Genomic DNA, 21,715 nt, shown 5'->3' on the forward strand with positions numbered 1-21,715 from the left:
TCCTCACTATAACCTCCACCTCCCAGGCTCAAGTGACCCTCCTACCTCAGCCCCACCAAGTAGCTGGGATCACAGGCACGTGCCACCATTCCTGGCTAATTTTTTTGTATTTTTGGTAGAGATGGGGTTTTGCCATGTTGTTCATGCTTGTCTCAAAGTGCTGAGCTCAGGCAATCCTCCTGCCGTGGCCTTGCAAATTGCTGGGATTATAGGCATGACCCATTATGCCCAGCCTCAGTCTGTGTATTTTTATTGGAGAGTTTAGTCCATTTACATTCAATGTTATTATTGGTAAGTAGGAACTTACTCCTGCCATTTTGTTATTTGTTTTCTGGTTGTTTTACAGTCTTCTCTTCCTTCTTTCTGTCTTTCCTGTCTTCCGTTCAGTGAAGGTGGTTTTCTCTGGTGGCATGCTTCAATTTCTTGCTTTTCATTTTTTGTGTATCTGTTGTATGTCTTTCAATTTGAGGTTACCATGGGGTTTGCAAATACTGTCTTGTAACCCATTATTTCACACTGATGATAACCTAACACTGATTGCCTAAACAAGCAAACAAAAATGTAAAAAGAAAACTAATAAACACTCTAACTTCATCCCCGTGCTTTTTACCTTTTTCTTGTTTCCCTTTACATCTTATTATTCTATGTCTTGAAAAGCTGTTGTAGCTATTATTTTTGATTGCTTCATCATTTAGTCTATTTAAGTCAAGAGAAGTTTACACACCACAATTACAGTGTTATAATGTTCTGTGTTTTCCTGTGTGCTTACTATAACCAGTGAGTTTTGTACTTTCAAATGATTTTCTTCTTGCTCATTAACATCCTTTTCGTTCAGATTGAAGAACCTCCTTGAACATTTCTTAGAGGACAGGTCTGGCATTGATGAAATCCCTCAGCTGTTGTTTGTCTAGGAAGCTCTTTATTTCTCCTTCAGTGTTAAAGGATATTTTCAGCAGATATACTATTCCAGAGTAAAAGGGTTTTTTTTTTTTCTTTAGCACTTTAAATATGTCCTGCCACTCTCTCATGGCCTGTAAGGTTTCCACTGAAAAGTCTGCTGCCAGACACATTGGAGCTCCATTGTGTGCTATTTGTTTTTTGCTGAGCTTAGGATCCTTTCTTTATCCTTGACCTTTGGGAGTTTGATTATTAAATACCGTGAGGTAGCTTTCTTTGGGTTAAATCTGCTTGGTATTCTATAACCTTCTTTTACTTGAATGTTGATATCTTCCTCTGTGTTTGGGATGTTCTGTGATACTATGCTTTTGAATAAACTTTCTACTGCCATCTCTTTCTATACTGCTTCTTTAAGGTCAATAACTTAGATTTGCCCTTTTGAGGCTATTTTCCAGATCTTGTAGGTGTGCTTCATTTTTTTTTAAATTATTTTTTCTTTTGTCTCCTCTGACTATGTATTTTCAGATACCCTGTCTTCAAGCTCACGTACTGTTTCTTCTGCTTGATCAGTGTTGCTGTTAAGATACTCTGATGCATTGTTCGGCATGTCATTGCATTTTTCCAACTCTAGGATTTCTGCTTAATTCTTTTTAATTATTTCAATCTCTTTGTTAAATTTATCTGATAGAATTCTGAATCCTTTCTCTGTGTTATCTTGAATTTCTTTGAGTTTCTTCAAAACAGCCATTTTGAATTCTCTGTCTGGAAGGTCACATATCTCTCTTTTTCTAGGATTGATTCCTGCTGCCTTGTTTAGTTCACTTGGTGAGGTCATGTTTTCCTGGAGGTGTTCTTTGGTGTCTAAGCATTCAGCAGCTAGGTATTTATTCTAGTCTTCACAGTCTGAGCTTGTTTTTGCCTGTCCTTCTTGAGAAGACTTTCCAGGTATTCAAAGGGACTTTGGCCATAAGCCCAATTATGCTGTGGTTTTTGCAGATTCGTAGACCTACCACCTTGGTGGTCATGGATAAGATCGAGAAGAATTCTCTGGACTACCAGGCAAAGACTCTTGTTCTTTTCCCTTACTTTCTCTCAAAAATACAGATTCTCTCTCTCTGTGCTGAGCCACTTGGAATTGGGGCTATGCTGATGTAAGCACTCCTGTGGGCTGGGACTGTGCTGGGTCAGACCTGAAGCCAGCACAGCACTGGGCCTTCCCAAGGCCTTTCCCTTCGGGATGGTGAGTTCCCCCAGGTCCTGGGTGTGTCCAGAGATACTGTCTGAGAGACTGTCTGAGAGCCAGGGATTAGAAGAGTCTCTGCCTGTGGCCACCACCTTCACTGGTCCTCAGGGGGTTGTGCCAAGTCATCACTGAGGTTCACTTAAAGCCCAAGGGCTCTTCTGTCAGCTTATAGTGAATGCTGCCAGGCCTGGGACTCATCCTTCAGGGCAGTAGGCTCCCCCTCTGGCCCAGGGCAGGTCCAGAAATGCTGTCTAAGAGCCTAGGCCTGGACTTGGAGACCCCGAGAGCCTCCTTGTTTCTCTACCCAGCTATGGCCAAGCTGGTACCTGATTTTTGATTCTTGTGACAGTGCTTTTCTGTGTGCAGAGAAGCAATTAGAGTGCTTTTGTGTGCGCAGATTGTTGTTAAAATTTGGTGTTCCTGCAGCGAGGACCAATGGTCTAGGCTTCTGTTGTACCATCTTGCTTCTCCTCCCCTCAGGAAATGTTCGTTAAACATAAAAAAACAAGTTGTTTCAGCTGATGAGGGGAGAATGGACGGTCGTTCATTTTTCCATCTTTTCTTACAGAAGCAGGAAGATTGATGGCTTGGTATTATATTACATTTGAGACGGTGAAGAAATTTTATACAATCAGTGGAAAAGAAACCTTATCAGATCTGGTAAATTCATTTTCACTAGAAAATAAATACATAATGGTATAGTATAAAATAATATTTGAGAAACAACTAATTTGTGTATCTCATATAATTTAAGAATGAATGAGCAGAAAAGAAAGCATTTCTAAGATATATCCTCTGGTATAATTCTGATCATGAGATATGGAATAGTCTTTCTTAGAATATATTTTCTGTTTTAACTCATATCAGAGCTAAGAAAACTTATATACAAAACTGAAATAGGTATGGCAACTACTTTACAACTTAGGTGATAATGCTAATTACCTTGGTAGTGGCTACACAATGTAATAATATGTAAGAAAGATTCCAAGATGATATGGTGTGGTATATTAGGAAAGTCTGCCATGAGTGAAGGACAGTGAGTTGCATGCAGCATGTGTGCCATGTACTTGCAACCCTTCACTAAATATTTTGGGTCAGAATAGTGAGAACAATGGAAATAGAATAGTATTGGTGATGACCCAGATAAAAGAACTGATTGCAGAAAAAATGGGAATAATAACAGGTTATGCTAAAATATCAACAATGGGGCAACTTTGCAGCTGCAGCAGTGAACAGAACCATAGGCATGTCATTGGTATATGGTAACTGCATTGGTCCTTTCTTCCTTTACTCAGGACATGAATATGAAACAATATTTATAAAAGAAAATATTTACTCTCAAATTTAACCATTCATTTTTATTTAAAATATCTAATTTGATTACTGTGGTAAGATTATTATAGTAAAAATTGCACAGTAGAATTCCAGTTATTAATGAGGAGTCACATAAACAACAATTGATGAAAAATAGAAGGTTTGTATTTTTGTGTAAACATTATTCTTAACTAAGGAGAAATCAAGAGTCGAAAACACCCACTATTAACATTAACTCATCTGATCTTGAGTTTAGCAAGTGTGTAAGAAAATTAAAACAAGTGTTAGTTCCATTTTAGATATGTGGGAAACCAAAGCACAGAGACTGCTTTGTTTGTCATCTGGCAGAAGTAGGCTCTAGAATCCAAATTTCCTAATATCTAAAACATTCTTTCTATGCCTAAATTACCCTCAATTGAGATAATGATTCGCAAACTATAGAACAGTAGAATAGTGGTAGTAGTAGTAGTAGTAGTAACAAAAACAGTGTTTATTGAGGACTTATTTATTACTATGTGATAGGCACTGGGCTAGATATTTTAAATTCTATCTTGTTAATCTTTAAAGTCTTACTGGTATAGTCTTGGTGTCTAATGCAGTGTCTGGTATATAATAGGAGTTTGTAAGCGTTTGTTAGTGAATGAATGAATCCTTAAAGAAGCAAAATGTATAAAGCAGGTTTTTAACTCTGTTATGTTCATTGATAAAACTGTGATGGTTTAAGGCAGTATGAAAAATAAATTTGGAGAAAGGATGAGAGGAAATAAAAAACAGACTTCATTAAATGGACAACTACTGAAATGTTATAGGTTACATTGATAGCTGGCTGCAAGGAATTTCTAGATATACAGTTAAGGATAAATGAAAAGAAAACACTGAATACTTTGAACAAAGATCCAAATCGGATGACTATCAGGTACAGAAATTACATATGTTTTAAATAATTTTAAGAGGTTTTATTTAATTTAAATAAATAATAATAATGTTTTGCCATGTGGTTTTATTTACAGATTTCCAATGGAAGGAAGAATTAAAACAAGAGAAATGAAAGTAAATTGGTAAAGATGATTCATACTTACGAAAGTTTTCTTTTTTTTTGGTTTTAAAATATTTTAAATTTGTTTTTCTTAATACAGAAAAAATTACATAAAAATGAGTCAGAATGTGGATGTGAAATTAATTTTTTAGAACTCTCAGACTTTAAAATTGATGATTTGTGAATGCTTTTTCTTAGCGAACATTTTTTTAGAGTGTATTCTGTTGAGGCAAGGTGGACGGTTGAATGAAGACATGCTTCTTATGCTTCTCATTGTCAGGAGCTTTCAAGTTAGCTTGAATGACAGTAGTACATTTAAAAATAATGGACAGTATGAAAACCTGTGTAATAAATGTCTACTGAATGGTAGTGGCATTCTGGGAGAGACAAAGAGTAAAAGCAAAATCATGAGTGAAGGAGTGTATATGTGACAGTGGATGCCTGTTCTGCCAAAAATGGGGAGTTTGTACAGAGACTAGTAATTGAAAGAGTAAATTAAGGTTACACTGTAACTTGTGACTTTTAGCAGTTTTCAATCACAAATGCAATGATACTGTTTTCTGCTATACTGAGTGCTTGGCTGTCTGAGTATGTAGGTCTTAGTGTTATGTAATTTAAGGAGAAATGATCTTTTTCAATGTGGCTCAATAAAACCAATTAGCCAAAGAATTTTTTTTTCCTCCATAGCTAGAGAAGACCATTCTTTCTTTGGGATTCTTCCTGACATCTCATTAAATTTTATCTTCCGAATACCTTTAAGTCTGTAAGACAGTCTTCTCATTGTTGTTTACAACTCGTCAGGCAGATTTGTAGCTTGTACCACAGAAGTTAATGTTTATTTTCTTAGCTGTACTTCTATATTCAAATATTTATTTCTATAAATTCATATATCCTTAGAGATCATAGTAAACTTAAGAGGTCATATAGCCCAATCCTCTCATTTTACAAATGACATAAGTGATGCCCAGATAAGTTATGACTTTGCCAAGGTTATGTTGCTATCTAGAACTCTTGATTTTCTCATTTTTTCCCCCAGTATACTGTGTTGCATAAATTATTGAGTCAGATTAAATCAAGTATTTTTCCACATTCATTTTGTTGGGAACACTTTATTTGCACTTTCAGTGCTTCCATTAACTTTGCCTTAAATTGGGTAGTATATTCTTTTGATTGAAGCTGTCAGATTTTAAAGTTAATTATTATACTTTATAATTGTTTTTATACATATCATAATTTAGATTCCCATTATCATTTCCTGCCTTTGTGCATCTTATTTAAGCATAGCCAAGAAGAGAGAATATGCGTATATGTGGGATGGAGGGGTCTTAATCCAAAATTTATAGTCTTTTGGTAGGTGATGATGGCTAATAGTTACCTTTTTCATGGCTTTGTCATATCCCTATTACTTTGCTGAACTTCAAATCTGTTCTTCTCCAAGTAGATGTTAATATTCTTAGTTTTAGGATTTTATCCTTCAAGTTTCTGGTTTCTGCGCTTTTTATTATTTTTATTTATGTATTTATTTTGAGACAGAGTGTCGCACTGTGGCCCAGGCTCAAGTGCAATGGCATGATCTCAGCTCACTGCAACCTCTGCCTCCCGGGCTCAAGCAATTCTCCTGCCTCAGCCTCTGGAGTAGCTGTGATTACAGGAGCACACCATCACACCTGGCTAATTTTTGTATTTTTAGTAGAGACAGGGTTTCACCATGTTGGCAAGTCTGGTCCCCAACTCCTGACCTCAAAAGTGCTGGGATTACAGGCATGAGCCAGTGCCTCGGCCTCCCAAAGTGCTGGGATTACAGGCATGAGCCAGTGTGCCTGGCTCTGCCCTTTTAATTTAAGTCTATTTTTAAATTCTTCCTAGCTTTAATTCCTAGGTCTTCCCTCTTCAGCACTAGCTCTGTTTTCTCTAACTGGTATTTTTCAGTGAACTGACAGGGTATGATGTGGAGCCACCATATGAAGCCCTGGACTTCCCAACTCTGGATTCCGCTTTTACACACAAGAATAAACCGTTTGTGTGTAAACTGATATGGTCTGGTCATGAATGTAATTCTAACCGAATCAATACTTTATCTCATTTAATTCTTTTACTAACCCTGGGTTAGTCATAACTACCATGTAACTCTGCCCCTGTTAGTTGAGGTGGTAGAGGTGCCACCTCACCTGAGGCTGTGGCACTTCTGTTTCTGCTGAGGACAAGCTCAGGGGTAAGATCACAGGACATCACTGCTTGCCTTATCTGGTGCAGAGAAACAGAGAGCCCTGCCATGGTTCTGTACCTACTAGCTTAAATCCCTGTCCTTCCTCCTATCCCTGTTTTATTACTGCTTCTTGAAATAAGATTTCTGACAGGGAAGTATGATGTTGAAAAGTGTCCTATTTATTATTAGAAAGATTGCTTTTAATATAAATAAATATTACTTCAAAAGTCTTATTTTTACTCCAGCAATTTCTTACTCCACATTTGTGCATCCCTAGGTAGCTTAACAAGGAGTTTTATTTGCCCAGCATTTAAAAGCACCCCATTTACATTTTTCCATCAGCTCCTTCTTTGATAGTATACTGTGTATCTTTGTAACTATTTCTTAATAGATGATATAAAATAATTTTCAGAAGCATATACCATAGCCAAAAAAAGTGAATAGTTTAAATTTCAGCTGTATACATCCATTCCAGGAAGTGAGTTGATTACTTCTTTCAATTTTCACATATCTTCTGCTAAACTAAATCATGAAATATAACTATTCTGCCCTTTTTCTTTGTATAGCTGACTGTTTTGGTCTTATCAAGAGACCTCCTTCTACTGAGGAGTTTAGGAAGAAATTTGTTTTTTAAAAGAGATCCCCGTAAGAGAGTAATAATAAGTACAGTAATTTTAGTTAGAATCATCAGTGATTTACATATCAATGCCTGATTAGGTAAGTTTATGGGCAAAACAGGTAGCAAAGAACCCGGGATATACTAGGCATGTAGGCACTAGTGTCTTTTTTCCCCTTATACAACTAACACCTCAAATTTAGTAGCCAAGCAGCTGCTGGTTTTGAATAACCAGCTAATATGCTACTGACCTTCATACACTGAACAGAATTATCAGCACCTAATACTATGCCTGGCACTTAATAAGCATTTAATAAAAATGTGTTGATTAAACAAATTGTATTATTTTTCTCTAATTCCTTGAGAAGAAATAGTAGAGCCAAAAGATAGAACTGTATTGGAGGAGAATATGAAAACAATTTGAGATAGCTGAGATTAAAGTAACAGTCTAAGTGAAAGTCTCCTGTAATTTTTATCAATCTAGAGATTATAATGAAAGTCTGAGAAGAAATGAGATCTTTTAGAGAGATTGAGTGAATAAAGAAGAGCAATAAATAAATAAATAAAGACAACTTTGAGGATTTGGGGAAAAAGGAATGAACTTTTATTATTGACCTGCAATAATAATTATGCAAGATAGAGAATCATATAGTATTGCAGAAATTAAGGCAGAGAAAAGTTTTAAGAAGGAATACTTCAGTGAGTGATATCAAATACTGGGAGATAGATAACCCTTAAAAGGGAGTAACAATTTTTTTTCTTTCCCCCAGTCTTATTCAGGCTCAACTAGGATGCATTCCCATACAAGATTTTGCTTTGACACAAGATACCGCAAAGATTTTCAGACATGGCTCCCGAATTACAAGATGTATGTTACAGGATTAGTGGATTTTAAATATTTTTTCCAATAAACTGGTATATCAGATTTAATACTGGAAACTTTTTTTTTAGGGTTGTCAGATTTTGTAGCTGCTCAAGAAAAGAAGTTTGCTGTACTATTGAATAGTTTGATTTTAGCTAAATGTTTTAAGTGTAAACTTTGGGAAAATTCTCTGCATGTATCCAAACAACTGGAAAAAATTGGTAGGTACTGAATACAGGCAGGCAGTTTGGCCATGTCTGCAATTTATTTTGTATTCACTGTTAGTAAGATTATTCTGTGATGATTACAGACCCTCAAGCAAGATATTTGTAGGCTTAAATAAGTGCTGTACTTTACTTTCGAAAATCTGATTTTCATTTGCTCCTGCTTAAAGGATTCCATTTGAAATCAACTGAATGATACATGAGTACATGAGAAACCTAATAAAAATTAATGCTCTCATTTGAAAATTTTTTCTCATACCAAGAGGGAAATTTGGGTATAGTAATTAGGTAACTATGTGATGCCCTCTCTTCCACTTTTATGACTAATATTTTGTTTTGATCTCAATTACAAGGTACAGAGTTAGCAGTCCCAGCCACTCCTAACTCATTACAGAAAATTGTTACTTCTTTATGTCTTAATTTTTTTTTTTGGTTTTCAATAACAGTAGGGTATTAATACTGATTTTCATAGAGATTCTGTAGACAAAAGATTGTGCCTGATTATTTTGTCTATAGGGACCTTGTGTAGTGTGTGCTATGAGACTGTAGGGAGTACCATTTACAAAGGATTTTCCTGTTTGGTACCTGTGACCTTGTGACCCTATTCTTTCTTAGATAGCTAGAATTCTAAAAAGAGAGTGACTATCTCATCACTGACAGCCTTGTTAGTTTCACAATTTTGTATGCATCTTGGGGGTATCAACAAATTAAATAATGGATTTTTAGGGATGTTTTGTTATTTATTTGAACAAAGATTACCAACTGTTTATGAAGAAGTCCTACCTTTTGTATCTGGAAATTTGAAATCAGTGGGGTGGCAGAGGGCTGACTAGGAAGTCATGGGAGCTGGGGTGAAGTGGGGATTGGCTAGTGAAAGTAAGGGGAGAGATTCCTGATGGAAAGGCTCACCTTCTTACAGAAGTCCTGGCAACCAAATATCACATCCATCCCACAAAGGCAAGAGTTTCAATTGGAAAGGTGGTTCCATACAACATTTAGAAAATTTTGAAATTCGGCTAAGTGGTTACTAGTAAATTTCATTATACTTGAAAAAGCCAATCTTTCTGGCTTTCTAGAGTATTGTCAATATGGGCATCCCTTGCATTCTGTCCCTTCCAGATTGTTGAAACTAACCTGTTTTCACACACGCTCATTACAGCTAAACAGAAAAGCAAATATTGCCCAGAAAAAAAAAAAATCATATAATAGAAAAGTGAGAGAATCTAAACAAAAAGTCAAATCCAAGTTGTTATTGGGCATCTTGAAAAAAATAATGCATACAAATTGATTTTAATGGTGGCTATAAACTAAAAAGTTAAAAGTCAATAAACATTTTGAGGGGAAATGGAAATGAACATTAAGGAATTATGAATACTAGAAGCTGAGTCTTAAGAAGAACTAAGAGAAATTCCCAAGAACAAGTAAATATATGAGTAAGGAAATAGGGTCATACCTTCACCAGTAATACATGTAATATATGGGCCTTAGACAAAGTAGTAATATTTTGGAATTTTATACTGTTCAGTAGCTTCTATTTGGGGATTTGGATAAATTCATTCATAAGCATATAAGAATTTTAAATTCTGCCTTCTGAAAGTATAAGGAAATAGGAAGGATCCAAAGAAGAAAATGAACTTGATTTTTTGTTGTTGTTTGTTTGTTTGTTTTTGAGATGGAGTTTCGCTCTGTTGCCCAGGCTAGAGTACAATGGCATGATCTTGGCTCACTGCAACCTCCGCCTCCCGGGTTCAAGCAATTCTCCTGCCTCAGCCTCCTGAGTAGCTGGGATTACAGGCATGTGCCACCACGCCCAGCTAATTTTGTATTTTTAGTAGAGACGGGGTTTCTCCATGGTGGTCAGGTTGGTCTTGAACTCCTGACCTCAGGTGATCCACCCGCCTCGGCCTCCTAAAGTGCTGAGATTACAGGCTGAGCCACTGGGAAGGAATAAAATGAAAGCAAGAGTGACTGGAGAGTAGTCAGCAAGAGGAGAGTTAGAGGAAATTAGATTTGAGACAAAGGCTGTAGTCAAGTTATATAGGTAAGGACATTTGGCCCCAGTAAGGAAATTGCCACTTCATTCTAAATACAATGGAAAAGCATTGGAAGTTTTAGGCAGTAGAGTAAAAAAGTCTGGTTTAGATACAGAAACATAGAACTGTATTTCTAAGACAGAAATGGTCAGAGAGCCATAGCTTCATGAAGCAGTATTCCCTTGCTTTATGATTCTTGAATCATGTTGCCTTTCTTTCAGGCATGAGTACAAAAATACACGTCTCTTGGTGATTGGACTATGGATGACGTATAGTAAAACTAAACATCCGTCATGTGGACCAGAGTTTTTCTTTCTTTTATAAAGCAAATGCATATTTTATTTGTCTGAATAAATATGAATAATTGAATAATGTCACAAACCAAATAATCCAACTGAAAACTTTTTAAGTTATTTGACTGGATCTTAAATTTTTTTTTTTTTACTAATTTAGTTGTTAAATATTTAAATATATGTTTTATTTAAAGTGGATTATTTTTAAGTTGTTGTTTGATTAATTTTCCACAGGTATAACATTGTCAAATGCAATCGTAAATGCTGGTTTGACTTCCTTTAAAAAAATAGAAGAGACAGATGCAAGGGAACTTGAATTGGTATTTATATTCACTTATTCCTAATTCCATCGAAATTCTAAGGCCTACCTTTATTTCTATTAAAAGTTATTTTCCTTCTCATAGTTATAAGTATTTCAGCTTACCAAGGTTTTGGGTGATAAGCATTATTAAAGCTATTTATTCTAAAAAATATTTTACTAAAAGAATTTCAAGTGTTGTGGTAAGAATATAATGATGTAAATATTTTTAGATTTTAAACAGACATCCCCCCTTTGGAACCCAGATAAAAGAAACTGTGATGTATCTACCAAAATATGAACTTAAAGTGGAACAGGTAAGTATTTTCTGTTTCTTAGATATTTTATTGTCTTTTCAGAAATAAAGCTACCCATAAATAGGCTTCAGCTGAGTATGAGAAGTAAGATTATTTTTAACACTTTTTATACTTGTCCTTTTTTAAAGATTACAAGATATAGCGATATGACGGCAGAAATATTAGTGACTGTTATATTAAGAAATTTTGAACAGCTACAAACTAAAAGAACAGCATCGGATTCTCACTGTGTTACCTTAATCATAGGTGATGCAGATAATCAAGTAGTTTATCTGCACAAGATTATGTAAGTGTGAAATTTCTGATGTTTGATTTTATTTCTAAGCATATACTGTAAAAGAAAAATTCTACTGGAAAAAAAATAACAAGATCATTGTGGGATCAACTAAATTACATTTTCCTGACACAATAATGGGATAGTTTCTCTATTTTTCTATTAAAGAAGATATTAACATTGGGTCTGTTGTTTTAAATTGTTGTGTTTAGTACTCAAATGAACAAAGTATAAAATCTTTCACCATGATCTGAAACAAGTGAGTATATTACCTCTAGGAGGTCTTTCTTATTTCACTGCTTTTCTCCAGTCATTCATGGCCCTACTACTGTTTGGATGCAGTCTTTCTCCTACTGACCTCAAAATATACCTTCTACTTCCAAATTAAAATCTGACAAATTACTGTAGCTCCATTGTAGGATCCAAGCAAACAAAGCAAATGTATAGAGGAGGTACCCTCCCTTATATCTAGTTCTGTAGCATGCCATTCTTTAATTTTTACTTCAGCATTTTTCCAGGTACCATTATTTTCTCCCAGGATGTCATAAGCAATCTCTAAGGATATCAATTGCAGCTATAACTAATATTTTTTAGCACTTAGTAGGTTCCAAATATTGAATTATTTAATATTTGTATGAGACAGGTGCTATCCATATTCTGTAGAGGAGGAAATTGAGACAAAAAGAGTTTGAGTTTGATTTATAATTAATCAAACCTTAATCATGGTCATATAGCTAGTTAATAGCAAAGTCTAGATTTGAACCCAATCCAGAGCCTAGACTCCCAACCACATGACTGTACTTGTAAGTTCAGGAATGGCAGTGATTCTGAAATGGGAATCTCCTAATTGCGCCAGTATACTAGAAGATACCTTCCCAAAAAGCCGCATGCAAGGTTTCTGAAGGGACTGCAGTGACCAGGATATCCCTTTCACTGGTAACTGCTCTCCTGCAGCTAACCATGACCCACTTATAGAGAATATGCTATTGTACAAATCTTTGTTCTGTGTGACTAACAAGTCTATGACCACATGAGACTAAAATAAGTTCAGTCATAAAAATGGTTGCTGGTTTGTTTGTGATGTTATTAGATACAAACCATTTTATATAAATTTAAAAATACTATTGAAGTTGTTCTCATAATACATGTAACTTACATATAGCCAGTTCAAAATGGTAGTGATTTAAGGGCAAGCTCATGTGTTATTGATACAAAGTATATATTCTTACTGGGACTAAAATGAGTAAATGCAACTTGGAAACAGCTGTAATTAAAAAAAATTAGGGATCGGATGGGGTGGCTCACACCTGTAATCTCAGCACTTCGAGAGGCTGAGGCAGGAGGATCACTTAAAGCCCAGAGTTTCAGACCAGCCTGGGCAACAAAGTGAGACCCTATTTCTACAAAAATAAATTAAATAATCTGAGCATAGTGCCAATGTGCCTGCCTGTGGTCCCAGCTACTCAGGAGACCGAGGCAGGAAGACTGCCTGAGCCTAGGAGTTTGTGGCTGCAGTGAGGTATGATTGCACCACTGCACTCCAGTCCAGGCAACAGAGTAAGACTCTGTCTCAAAAAAAAGAAAATTAATTAATTTTTTAAAAATCATGGTCAAGAGAGTTCCATTGATACTTTATTCTCCCTCCTTAAAAGTTGGGGAAAGCAGTTTTCAGTAATTGATTTCAGTTTACTACTAAAGAGTATATTTCTTAAGAACAATCAGCCCTTCAAGATTAATATGTATTTCATTCAGTGTTTGGATCACTATTTAAACTATACTATTTTTCAGGGATTCTGTTTTGCTAAAAGCTGGAAGTTGGGCTAAAAAGATTGCTGTGAAGAGAGCTCTTAAATCTGAAGATCTTAGCATAAATCTAATAAGTTCTGAATTTGGTAAGTTAATTGAAGTAATGAAGACATGAATATAAATAATATAATTGCATTTAAAAATTACATCCTTTATGCTGGTACAGAAAAACAGTATAAATGGTATTATGCAAAAATAATATATTTAGGTAATATGAATAAACTTCAAAGGAAGTTTCATGTATTTAGATATGTAAAAGATAGCATGGACCAGGATGACATAATTAAAAGTTTATCTTTTCATTTATAGATATTTTATTTTCCTAGATAGTTAAATTACAGTTATTGTTGGAAGATTTTTATTTTTATAATGATAAATATATAATTTTTTAGTTGTCATATTTTTTAACCTTTCAACATATTTTAACTTTCTGGACTTCTTAGCTCTAGAAGTTATAAAAATATAAGAGAGATAAAAAGAAATAAGTGTTCTCATATGTGGATTTATATGACTTACATAAGCATTTGTATACTTTTTTTTCATTTTCCAGTTGGGCTTGATATTCAGCAGAAATTTACAGTCTTTTACTTAGAACCCAAGAGGTTTGGAAATCAAATCACTATGCAAAGAAAATCTGAAACACGGATTTCCTATTCTAAACATTCAGACGTATCTACAATAGCAGGACCTAATAAAGGTAAATAGCTCTATTAATTCCTATTTTATGTTAAAGCAAAGGTATGGCTAGGAAGGAGTATCAGTGTTATAGTACTGCAACACTCAGATTGAGGATACTCTGGAATTAGATATTTAAGCTTCATAGTGATTGCATTAATCGTATATAGTAGAGATTCTTATAGTTAGTATTTGTCAAATTGGGGTGATAGTTGGGGGACAAATTTTTTTATTCATCTTTTGGTATATGTATTAGTCCATTTTCATGCTGCTGATAAAGACATACCTGAGACTGGGAAGAAAAAGAGGTTTAATTGGACTTACAGTTCCACATGGCTGGGGAGGCCTCAGAATCATGGCAGGAGGTGAAGGGCACTTCTTGGATGGTGGTGGCGAGAGAAAAATGAGCAAGAAGCAAAAGCAGAAACCCCGATAAGCCCATCAGATCTCGTGAGACTTATTCACTATCACAAGAATAGCACCAAAAAGACCAGCCCCCATGATTCGGTTACCTCCCCCTGGGTCCCTCCCACAACACATGGGAATTCTGGGAGATTCAATTCAAGTTGGGATTTTGGTGGGGACACAGCCAAACCATATCATTCCACCCCTAGCCCCTCCAAATCTCATGTCCTCACATTTCAAAACCAATCACACCTTCCCAACAGTCCGCCAAAGCCTTAACTCACTTCAGCATTAACCCAAAAGTCCACAGTTCAAAGTCTCATCTGAAACAAGGCAAGTCCCTTCTGCCTATGAGCCTGTAAAATCAAAAGCAAGCTAGTTACTTCCTAGATATAATGGGGGTACAGGTATTGGGTAAATACAGTCATTCCAAATGGGAGAAATTGGCCAAAACAAAGGGCTTACAGGCCCCATGCATGTCTGAAATCCAGTGGAGCAGTCAAATTTTAAAGCTCCAAAATGATCTCCTTTGACTCCAGGTCTCACATCCAGGTTATGCGGATGCAAGAGGTGGGTTCCCATGGTCTTGGGAAGATCCACCCCTGTGGCTTTGCAGGGCACAGCCTCCCTACTGGCTGCTTTCATGGGTTGGTGTTGAGTGTCTGCAGCTTTTCCAAGTGCACAGTTCAAGCTGTCGGTGGATCTACCATTTGGGGGTCTAGAGGGTGGTGGCCCTCTTCTCACAGCTCCACTAGGCAGCACCCCACTAGGGACTCTGTGTGGGGGCTCTGACCCCACATTTGCCTTCTATACTGCCTTACCAGAGGTTCTCCATGAGGGCTTTGCTCCTGCAGCAAACTTTTGCCTGGGCATCCAGGCATTTCCATACATCTTCTGAAATCCAGGTGGAGGTTCCCAAACCTCGATTCTTGACTTCTATGTACCCACAGGCTCAATACCACGTGGAAGCTGCCAAGGCTTAGGGCTTCCACAAGCCTTGAAGCCACAGCCCAAGCTGTATGGTGACCCTTTTCAGCCATGGCTGGAGCAGCTGGGACATACGACACCAAATCCCTAGGCTGCACACAGCACAGGGACCCTGGGCCCAGCCCATGAAAGCACTTTTTCCTCCTGGGCCTCCAGGCCTGTGATAGAAGGGGCTGCCGTAAACAACTGTGACATGGCCTGGAGACGTTTTCCCCATGGTCTTGAGGTTTAACATTAGGCTCCTTGTTACTTAGGCAAATTTCTCAGCCAGCATGAATTTCTCCCCAGCAAATGGGTTTTTCTTTTCTATCGCATAGTCAGGCTGCAAATTTTCTGAACTTTTTTTTGTTTTGAGATGGAGTCTCGCTCTGTCGCCCAGGCTGGAGTGCAGTGGCACGATCTTGGCTTGCTGCAACCTCTGCCTCCCGGATTCAAGCAATTCTCCTGTCTCTGCCTCCTGAGTAGCTGGGACTACAGGCACCCGCCAGCATGCCCAGCTAATTTTTGTATTTTTAGTAGAGACAGGGTTTCACCATATTGGTCAGGCTGGTCTCAAACTCCTGACCTCAGGTGATCCACCCGCCTCGGCCTCCCAAAGGGCTGGGATAAATTTTCTGAACTTTTATGCCCTGTTCCCCTTTTACAACTGAATGCCTTTAAGAGTACCATGTCACCTCTTGAATGCTTTGCTGCTTAGAAATTTTTTCCACCAGATGCCCTAAATCATCTCTTTCAAGTTAAAAGTTCCACAAATCTCTTGGGCAGGGGCAAAATGACACCAGTCTCTTTGGTAAAACATAACAAGAGTCCCCTTTGCTCCAGTTCCCAACAAGTTCCTCATCTTTATCTGAGACCACCTCAACTGGGACTTTATTGTGCATATTGCTATGAGCATTTTGGGCAAAGCCATTCAACAAGTCTCTAGGAAGTTCCAAACTTTCCTACATTTTCCTGTCTTCCTCTGAGCTCTCCAAACTGTTCCAACCTTTGCCTGTTACCCAGTTTCAAAGTCGCTTCCACATTTTTGGGTATCTTTTCAGCAATGTCCCCACTGTACCGGTACCAATTTACTATATTAATCTGTTTTCGCACTGCTGATAAAGACATACCTGATACTGGGAAGAAAACGAGGTTTAATTGGACTTACAGTTTCACATGGCTGGGGAGGCCTTAGAATCATGGTGGGAATTAAAAGGCACTTCTTACATGGCGGCAGCAAGAGAAAAATGAAGAAGAAGCAAAAGCAGAAACCCTTGATAAACCCATCAGATCTCTTGAGACTTATTCACTATCAGGAGAATAGCAAGGGGAAGACCAGCCTCCATGATTCAATTACCTCCCCCTCAGTCCCTTCCACAACACGTGGGAATTCTGGGAGATACAATTCAAGTTGAGATTTTGGTGGGGACACAGCCAAACCATGTCAGTATATGTTTTTCCTTTTCCATACTTATGTCATTATTACAGCCATTGTCAGGGGAGAGCAAGTGATGTACAAGAATCAACAGATTTGTTAAGGCAAATCAAAGTGAAAATGAATTAGTATTTTTTATTATGGGAATTTTTCAAACATATACAAAAGTAGATAGAAGTATAAGATGAATTTTCATTTACTCATTATCCACTTTAAACAGTGATCGACTCATGGCTACTACTGTTTCACCTATACCTGTCTAGTTTTTTTTTTCATCCATATTTTGAAGCAAATTTTAGATATTGTATTTTTCCTCTGTACATGTTTCATTATATATCTATCTAAATGGTAAAGATTTTTTTAAACTATATTACTTTTACACATAAAAACTAATATCCAATATTAAGTCAGGGTTCAAATTGTCTCATAAACATTGTAGATGTATTATCATCTTCATACCATCTAGATATACCAGATTAACTCCTGAGTCTTTCTGAGTATTTCTAGTAGTTTTGACAGCTTCTTTGCTATGCAGAGTAATATGCTGTTCTAGGCTTATCTCGTATATCTCTAGCTTCAGTCCCAAACATAATAAACCCTTTGTTCAAGAAGCCTTTTTTTTTAATGATAGTAGTTTTCAGAGATCACAATCTGTGTCCTAGAGGAGCTCATTGCCATTGAGTGATCATAATCTCTTAGATTTTTTCATGCATAGAGTTAAGTATTATGTGATTATATTTTGTCTTAAAAGACATCCTGAATTCATACTTATCAAATTCAGAGATACAGAATTTATCCTTAAACCCAATTATCTGTATATGCCTTCTATCATGCTGAGAAACTTGGTTCTCAATGGCTCAAAAATAATAGAGTATCACTAGTTTTCTATCCTTTATGTACATTACACACACAAACAGTCTGAGAATAGCAGCATGTCAGACTATCACTCTTAATATGATCATTAAAATTTGAGAATTATTTTGCAGGTATTTTTGTTCTTAGACTGTATCTTACTATCTTAGACTGTATCTCAATAGTAAAATTAATGTGTTTAAAAATCACTTGGAATAGATCCTCTGTATGTGGCCATGCCACTCTGGATACATATACTTTCATTTGTTTCATTTTATTTTATATTTTTAGGACTAGCTTTCAAAAATTAATTTTGTTGTATAATAATGTAAAACATTTTCATGGCTCTGTAATTAAATCTACAAAACAAGCACTAAATATATAAACACTTGCAGCATAGGCAGTCTACCTTACAGCTCTTTCTTATTCAGTTGGTCCTGTTTTCACCCTTTTGACCCCGTAAGGGGAGCAGTTAACAGACACTGGGGAATTTGAGAGCAGCTGCGTGATTAGTCATGCGCTCTGAATAGTATTGGCAATTATGATAAATAGTAACTGCAGTGAGTAGTGACAGGAAGAGCACATTTAGAACTATTCTGTGAGCTCATGAGCCTTCATCTTCTTCCTTTTGAAGAACACAAAAGAGCTTCCATTTCTGGGTAGGATATAGTTTTGTGGTAGGCCAGTGCTTCCACAGCTACAACTATGAAAACCTTCATACCCTATAAAATTATAATTTTTAGGGCATCAGAGATTTGTGGAAGCAATAAGGACTAAAGGAACTATAATTCTTAATAAAAAGGCTAGGTAGACCATGCCCTGTAAAGAGGTTTACATGATCAGCCATTCACCGTGTTTGCCTGACAGAGGGAAAGGGAAACCTCTTCTGGTGAAATGTAATCTGGAAACCACAGACACAGTGTCTGTCATACGATAAAAAAATTATGAGGCCCACAAAGAGACAAGACCGTATGACTGATAATCAACTGTGTCAAGAAACAAGCCAGACATGGTGACACACACTGGTAGTCCTAGATATTCAGGAGGCTAAGGCAGGAGGATTTCTTGAGCCCAGGAGTTTGAGGCTGTAGTGCACTATGATCATGTCTGTGAATTTACCACTGCATTCCAGCCTGGGCCACATAGCAGGACCACATCTCTTTAAAAAAAGTATAAAATAATTATGAATATTTTCAAGAAAATATAGAAAAAATAGGTAAATGCATGAAAAGATGGAAAGTTTTACCAGATATTTAAGATCTATACAGAGATTTAAATGGACTTTCTAGAATTGAAAATGCGATATCTGAAGTGAAGAGCTAGTTGGGTAGGTTTAACATTAGATTCAATATAACCAAAAATAGGATTTGTGGGCTTTGAGACGTAACAGTAGAAAATACCCAAAATACCCAAATTGAAGCCCAGAGATAAGAGAATGGAAAGAACACAAAGGAATATAATACTCAAAAAGAGGTCTAACATATGCATAATTAAAGTCCCAGAAGCAGAGTAGAGAGAGAATGGGACAAAATTAACATTCAAAGAGACAATGGCAGAGTCCATTTCAAAATAATAAAAGACATCAACCAACAGATTTAGAATTTTGGTAAACTCCAAACAGAGGCAAATACGGGGAAAACCACACCTGGACACATTGTAGCAAAACTGCTGAAAATGTTAAAATTAGACACATCATTTATGCATTACCTTCAAAAGAACAACAGTGAAACTGACAGCTAACTTCTCAACAATAATGATGAAAAACAGAAGACAATGGAATGTCATATTCAAAATGCTACCAACCTAGGTTTCTGCCCAGTGGAAAATATCCTTCACAATGAAAGTGAAAAAAGAAAGAAGAGAAAGAAGAGAAAGAAAGAGAAAGAAAATAACTAAATAACTTTATCACCACTAGTATATTTATCAGCCTGAATTAAAATAAATACTAAGGCCAGGCTTAGTGGCTCATGCCTATAATCCCAGCACTTTGGGAGGCCAAGATGGGCAGATCGCTTGAGCCCAGGAGTTCAAGACCAGCCTAGGCAATATGGTGAAGCCCTGTCTCCCCAAAAACTATAAAAAATTAGCGAGTGTGGTGATGTGCACCAGTGGTCCCAGCTACTTGGGAGCCTGAGGTGGGAGGATCATTTGACCCTGGGAAGTTGAGGCTGCAGTGAGCTGAGATCACACTACTGCACTCCAGCCTGGGTAACAGAGTGAGACCCTGTCTCAAAATAAAAAATAAAATGAAATAAATGCTAAAGGGATTTCCTTAGAGGAAAATGATCACAGATGAAAACATGGACATGTTGGGGGGAATGAAGAAGAGTAGAAAGGATAACAGTATGACTAAATATAAGTTGACTATGTAAAACAATAATTGAAATGACTTACAGAGTTTAAAATATATGTGGAAATAAAATGCAAAGCAAAAAAATACAAGCTTGCATCTCAAGAGTATACCATATCAAACATAATAATGTAACAAGAGAAAAACAGAAATCAACGATAGATAGGATGTAAATATACAACAGAGAAAAATCAACGAAGCTGAGATTTGGTTCCTAGAAAAGATAAAATTAAGAACCCTCTATGAATGAAGACTGATCAAGAGAAAAAGAAAGAAAACACAAGTAACAATATCAAGAATGAAGAAGAGGATATTACATTGTATATCAAAAAGTTACTGAAGATATTCAAAAGCACAAAAACAAGATATTAACAATTTTATAATGATAAATTTGACATAGTTTGGGTTAAAATGAGAATATTTATTGAGAAGCAAAGCTTACCAAAACTGACAGAAGAAAATAAAATCTGAGTAGTCTGATACTAGTAATGAAATTGAAGCAATTGTTAGTAAAAATTTTTCCACAAAGAAAACTTGAGGCATCGATGACTTCACTGTTAATTTTTCTTAATTAAGAAGAAATAATATCAAACTTACCTAAACTTTTCTAGAGAATAGAAAAAAAGAGAATATTTTCTAATGTTTTGTTTTTGTAATGAGGCCAGTATGTCAAAACCTGACAAGGACATTAAAAAGAAAGGGAAATTATTTAGCAACATACCTCATGAACATAGATCCAAAAGTCTTTAATGACATATTCACAAGCTGAAATCGGCCGTATTTTTTAAAAGCACAATTAAGTATGGTTTATTGCATGTATGCAAGAGAGGCTTACCATTCAAAAGTAGATCAATATAATTCAGTATGTTAACAGAGAAAAAGGAGAAAACGATTTGATCCTCTTGATAGGTGTCAAAAAAGTTTGACAAAATTCAGTATTCGTTTTTGATTTAAAAAAAACTCTTAGCAAACTAGAAATAGAAGGGAACTTCTTTTGTTTTGTTTTGTTTTTGTTTTTGAGACAGAGTTTCACTCTTGTTGCCCAGGCTGGAGTGCAATGGTGCAATCTCGGCTCACCATAACCTCCACCTCCCAGGTTCAAGCTATTCTCCTGCCTCAGCCTCCCGAGTGCTGGGATTACAGGCATGCACCACCACGCCCAGCTAATTTTGTATTTTTAGTAGAGACGGGATTTCTCCATGTTGGTCAGGCTGGTCTTGAACTCCCAACCTCAGGTAATCTGCCTGCCTCGGCCTCCCAAAGTGCTGGGATTACAGGGTGAGCCACCACACCTGGCCTGGAACTTCTTAAATAAAAAGAATATCTACAAAAACTATAGCAAATGTCATACTCGATAGTAAAATATTAAACACTTTCCTATTGAGTTGGAGAATGTTACAAGAATGCTCTGTGTTATTATTTCTATTCAACATTGTGCTGGAAGTCTTAGTAATACAATAATACTTTAAAAAAGCAAAAAGGGGGCTGGGTGCAGTGGCTCATACCTATAATCCCAGAACTTTGGGAGGCTGAGGTAGGAGGATCACTTGAGTCCAGGAGTTCAAGACCAGCCTGGGCAACAGTGTGAAACTCCCTCTTTACAAAAATAGAAA

At 36.5% G+C, this 21,715-nt stretch overlaps 1 protein-coding gene across 1 annotated transcript in view; it reads left to right on the forward strand.

Moving 5' to 3' along the window:
* Positions 1 to 21,715, forward strand: part of HFM1 (helicase for meiosis 1) — a 214,013-nt gene that overhangs the window by 167,531 nt on the left and 24,767 nt on the right. Inside the window, exons 21-30 of the mRNA XM_030825053.1 lie at positions 2,709 to 2,800; positions 4,264 to 4,370; positions 4,465 to 4,512; positions 8,083 to 8,180; positions 8,264 to 8,395; positions 10,959 to 11,044; positions 11,256 to 11,339; positions 11,468 to 11,625; positions 13,402 to 13,505; positions 13,970 to 14,116. Coding sequence (XP_030680913.1) covers positions 2,709 to 2,800; positions 4,264 to 4,370; positions 4,465 to 4,512; positions 8,083 to 8,180; positions 8,264 to 8,395; positions 10,959 to 11,044; positions 11,256 to 11,339; positions 11,468 to 11,625; positions 13,402 to 13,505; positions 13,970 to 14,116 — 1,056 coding nt within the window. The remainder of the gene's footprint in view (positions 1 to 2,708; positions 2,801 to 4,263; positions 4,371 to 4,464; positions 4,513 to 8,082; positions 8,181 to 8,263; positions 8,396 to 10,958; positions 11,045 to 11,255; positions 11,340 to 11,467; positions 11,626 to 13,401; positions 13,506 to 13,969; positions 14,117 to 21,715) is intronic.

The sequence above is a fragment of the Nomascus leucogenys genome, chromosome 12 (assembly GCF_006542625.1).
Source record: "Nomascus leucogenys isolate Asia chromosome 12, Asia_NLE_v1, whole genome shotgun sequence".
Classification (NCBI taxonomy): domain Eukaryota; kingdom Metazoa; phylum Chordata; class Mammalia; order Primates; family Hylobatidae; genus Nomascus; species Nomascus leucogenys.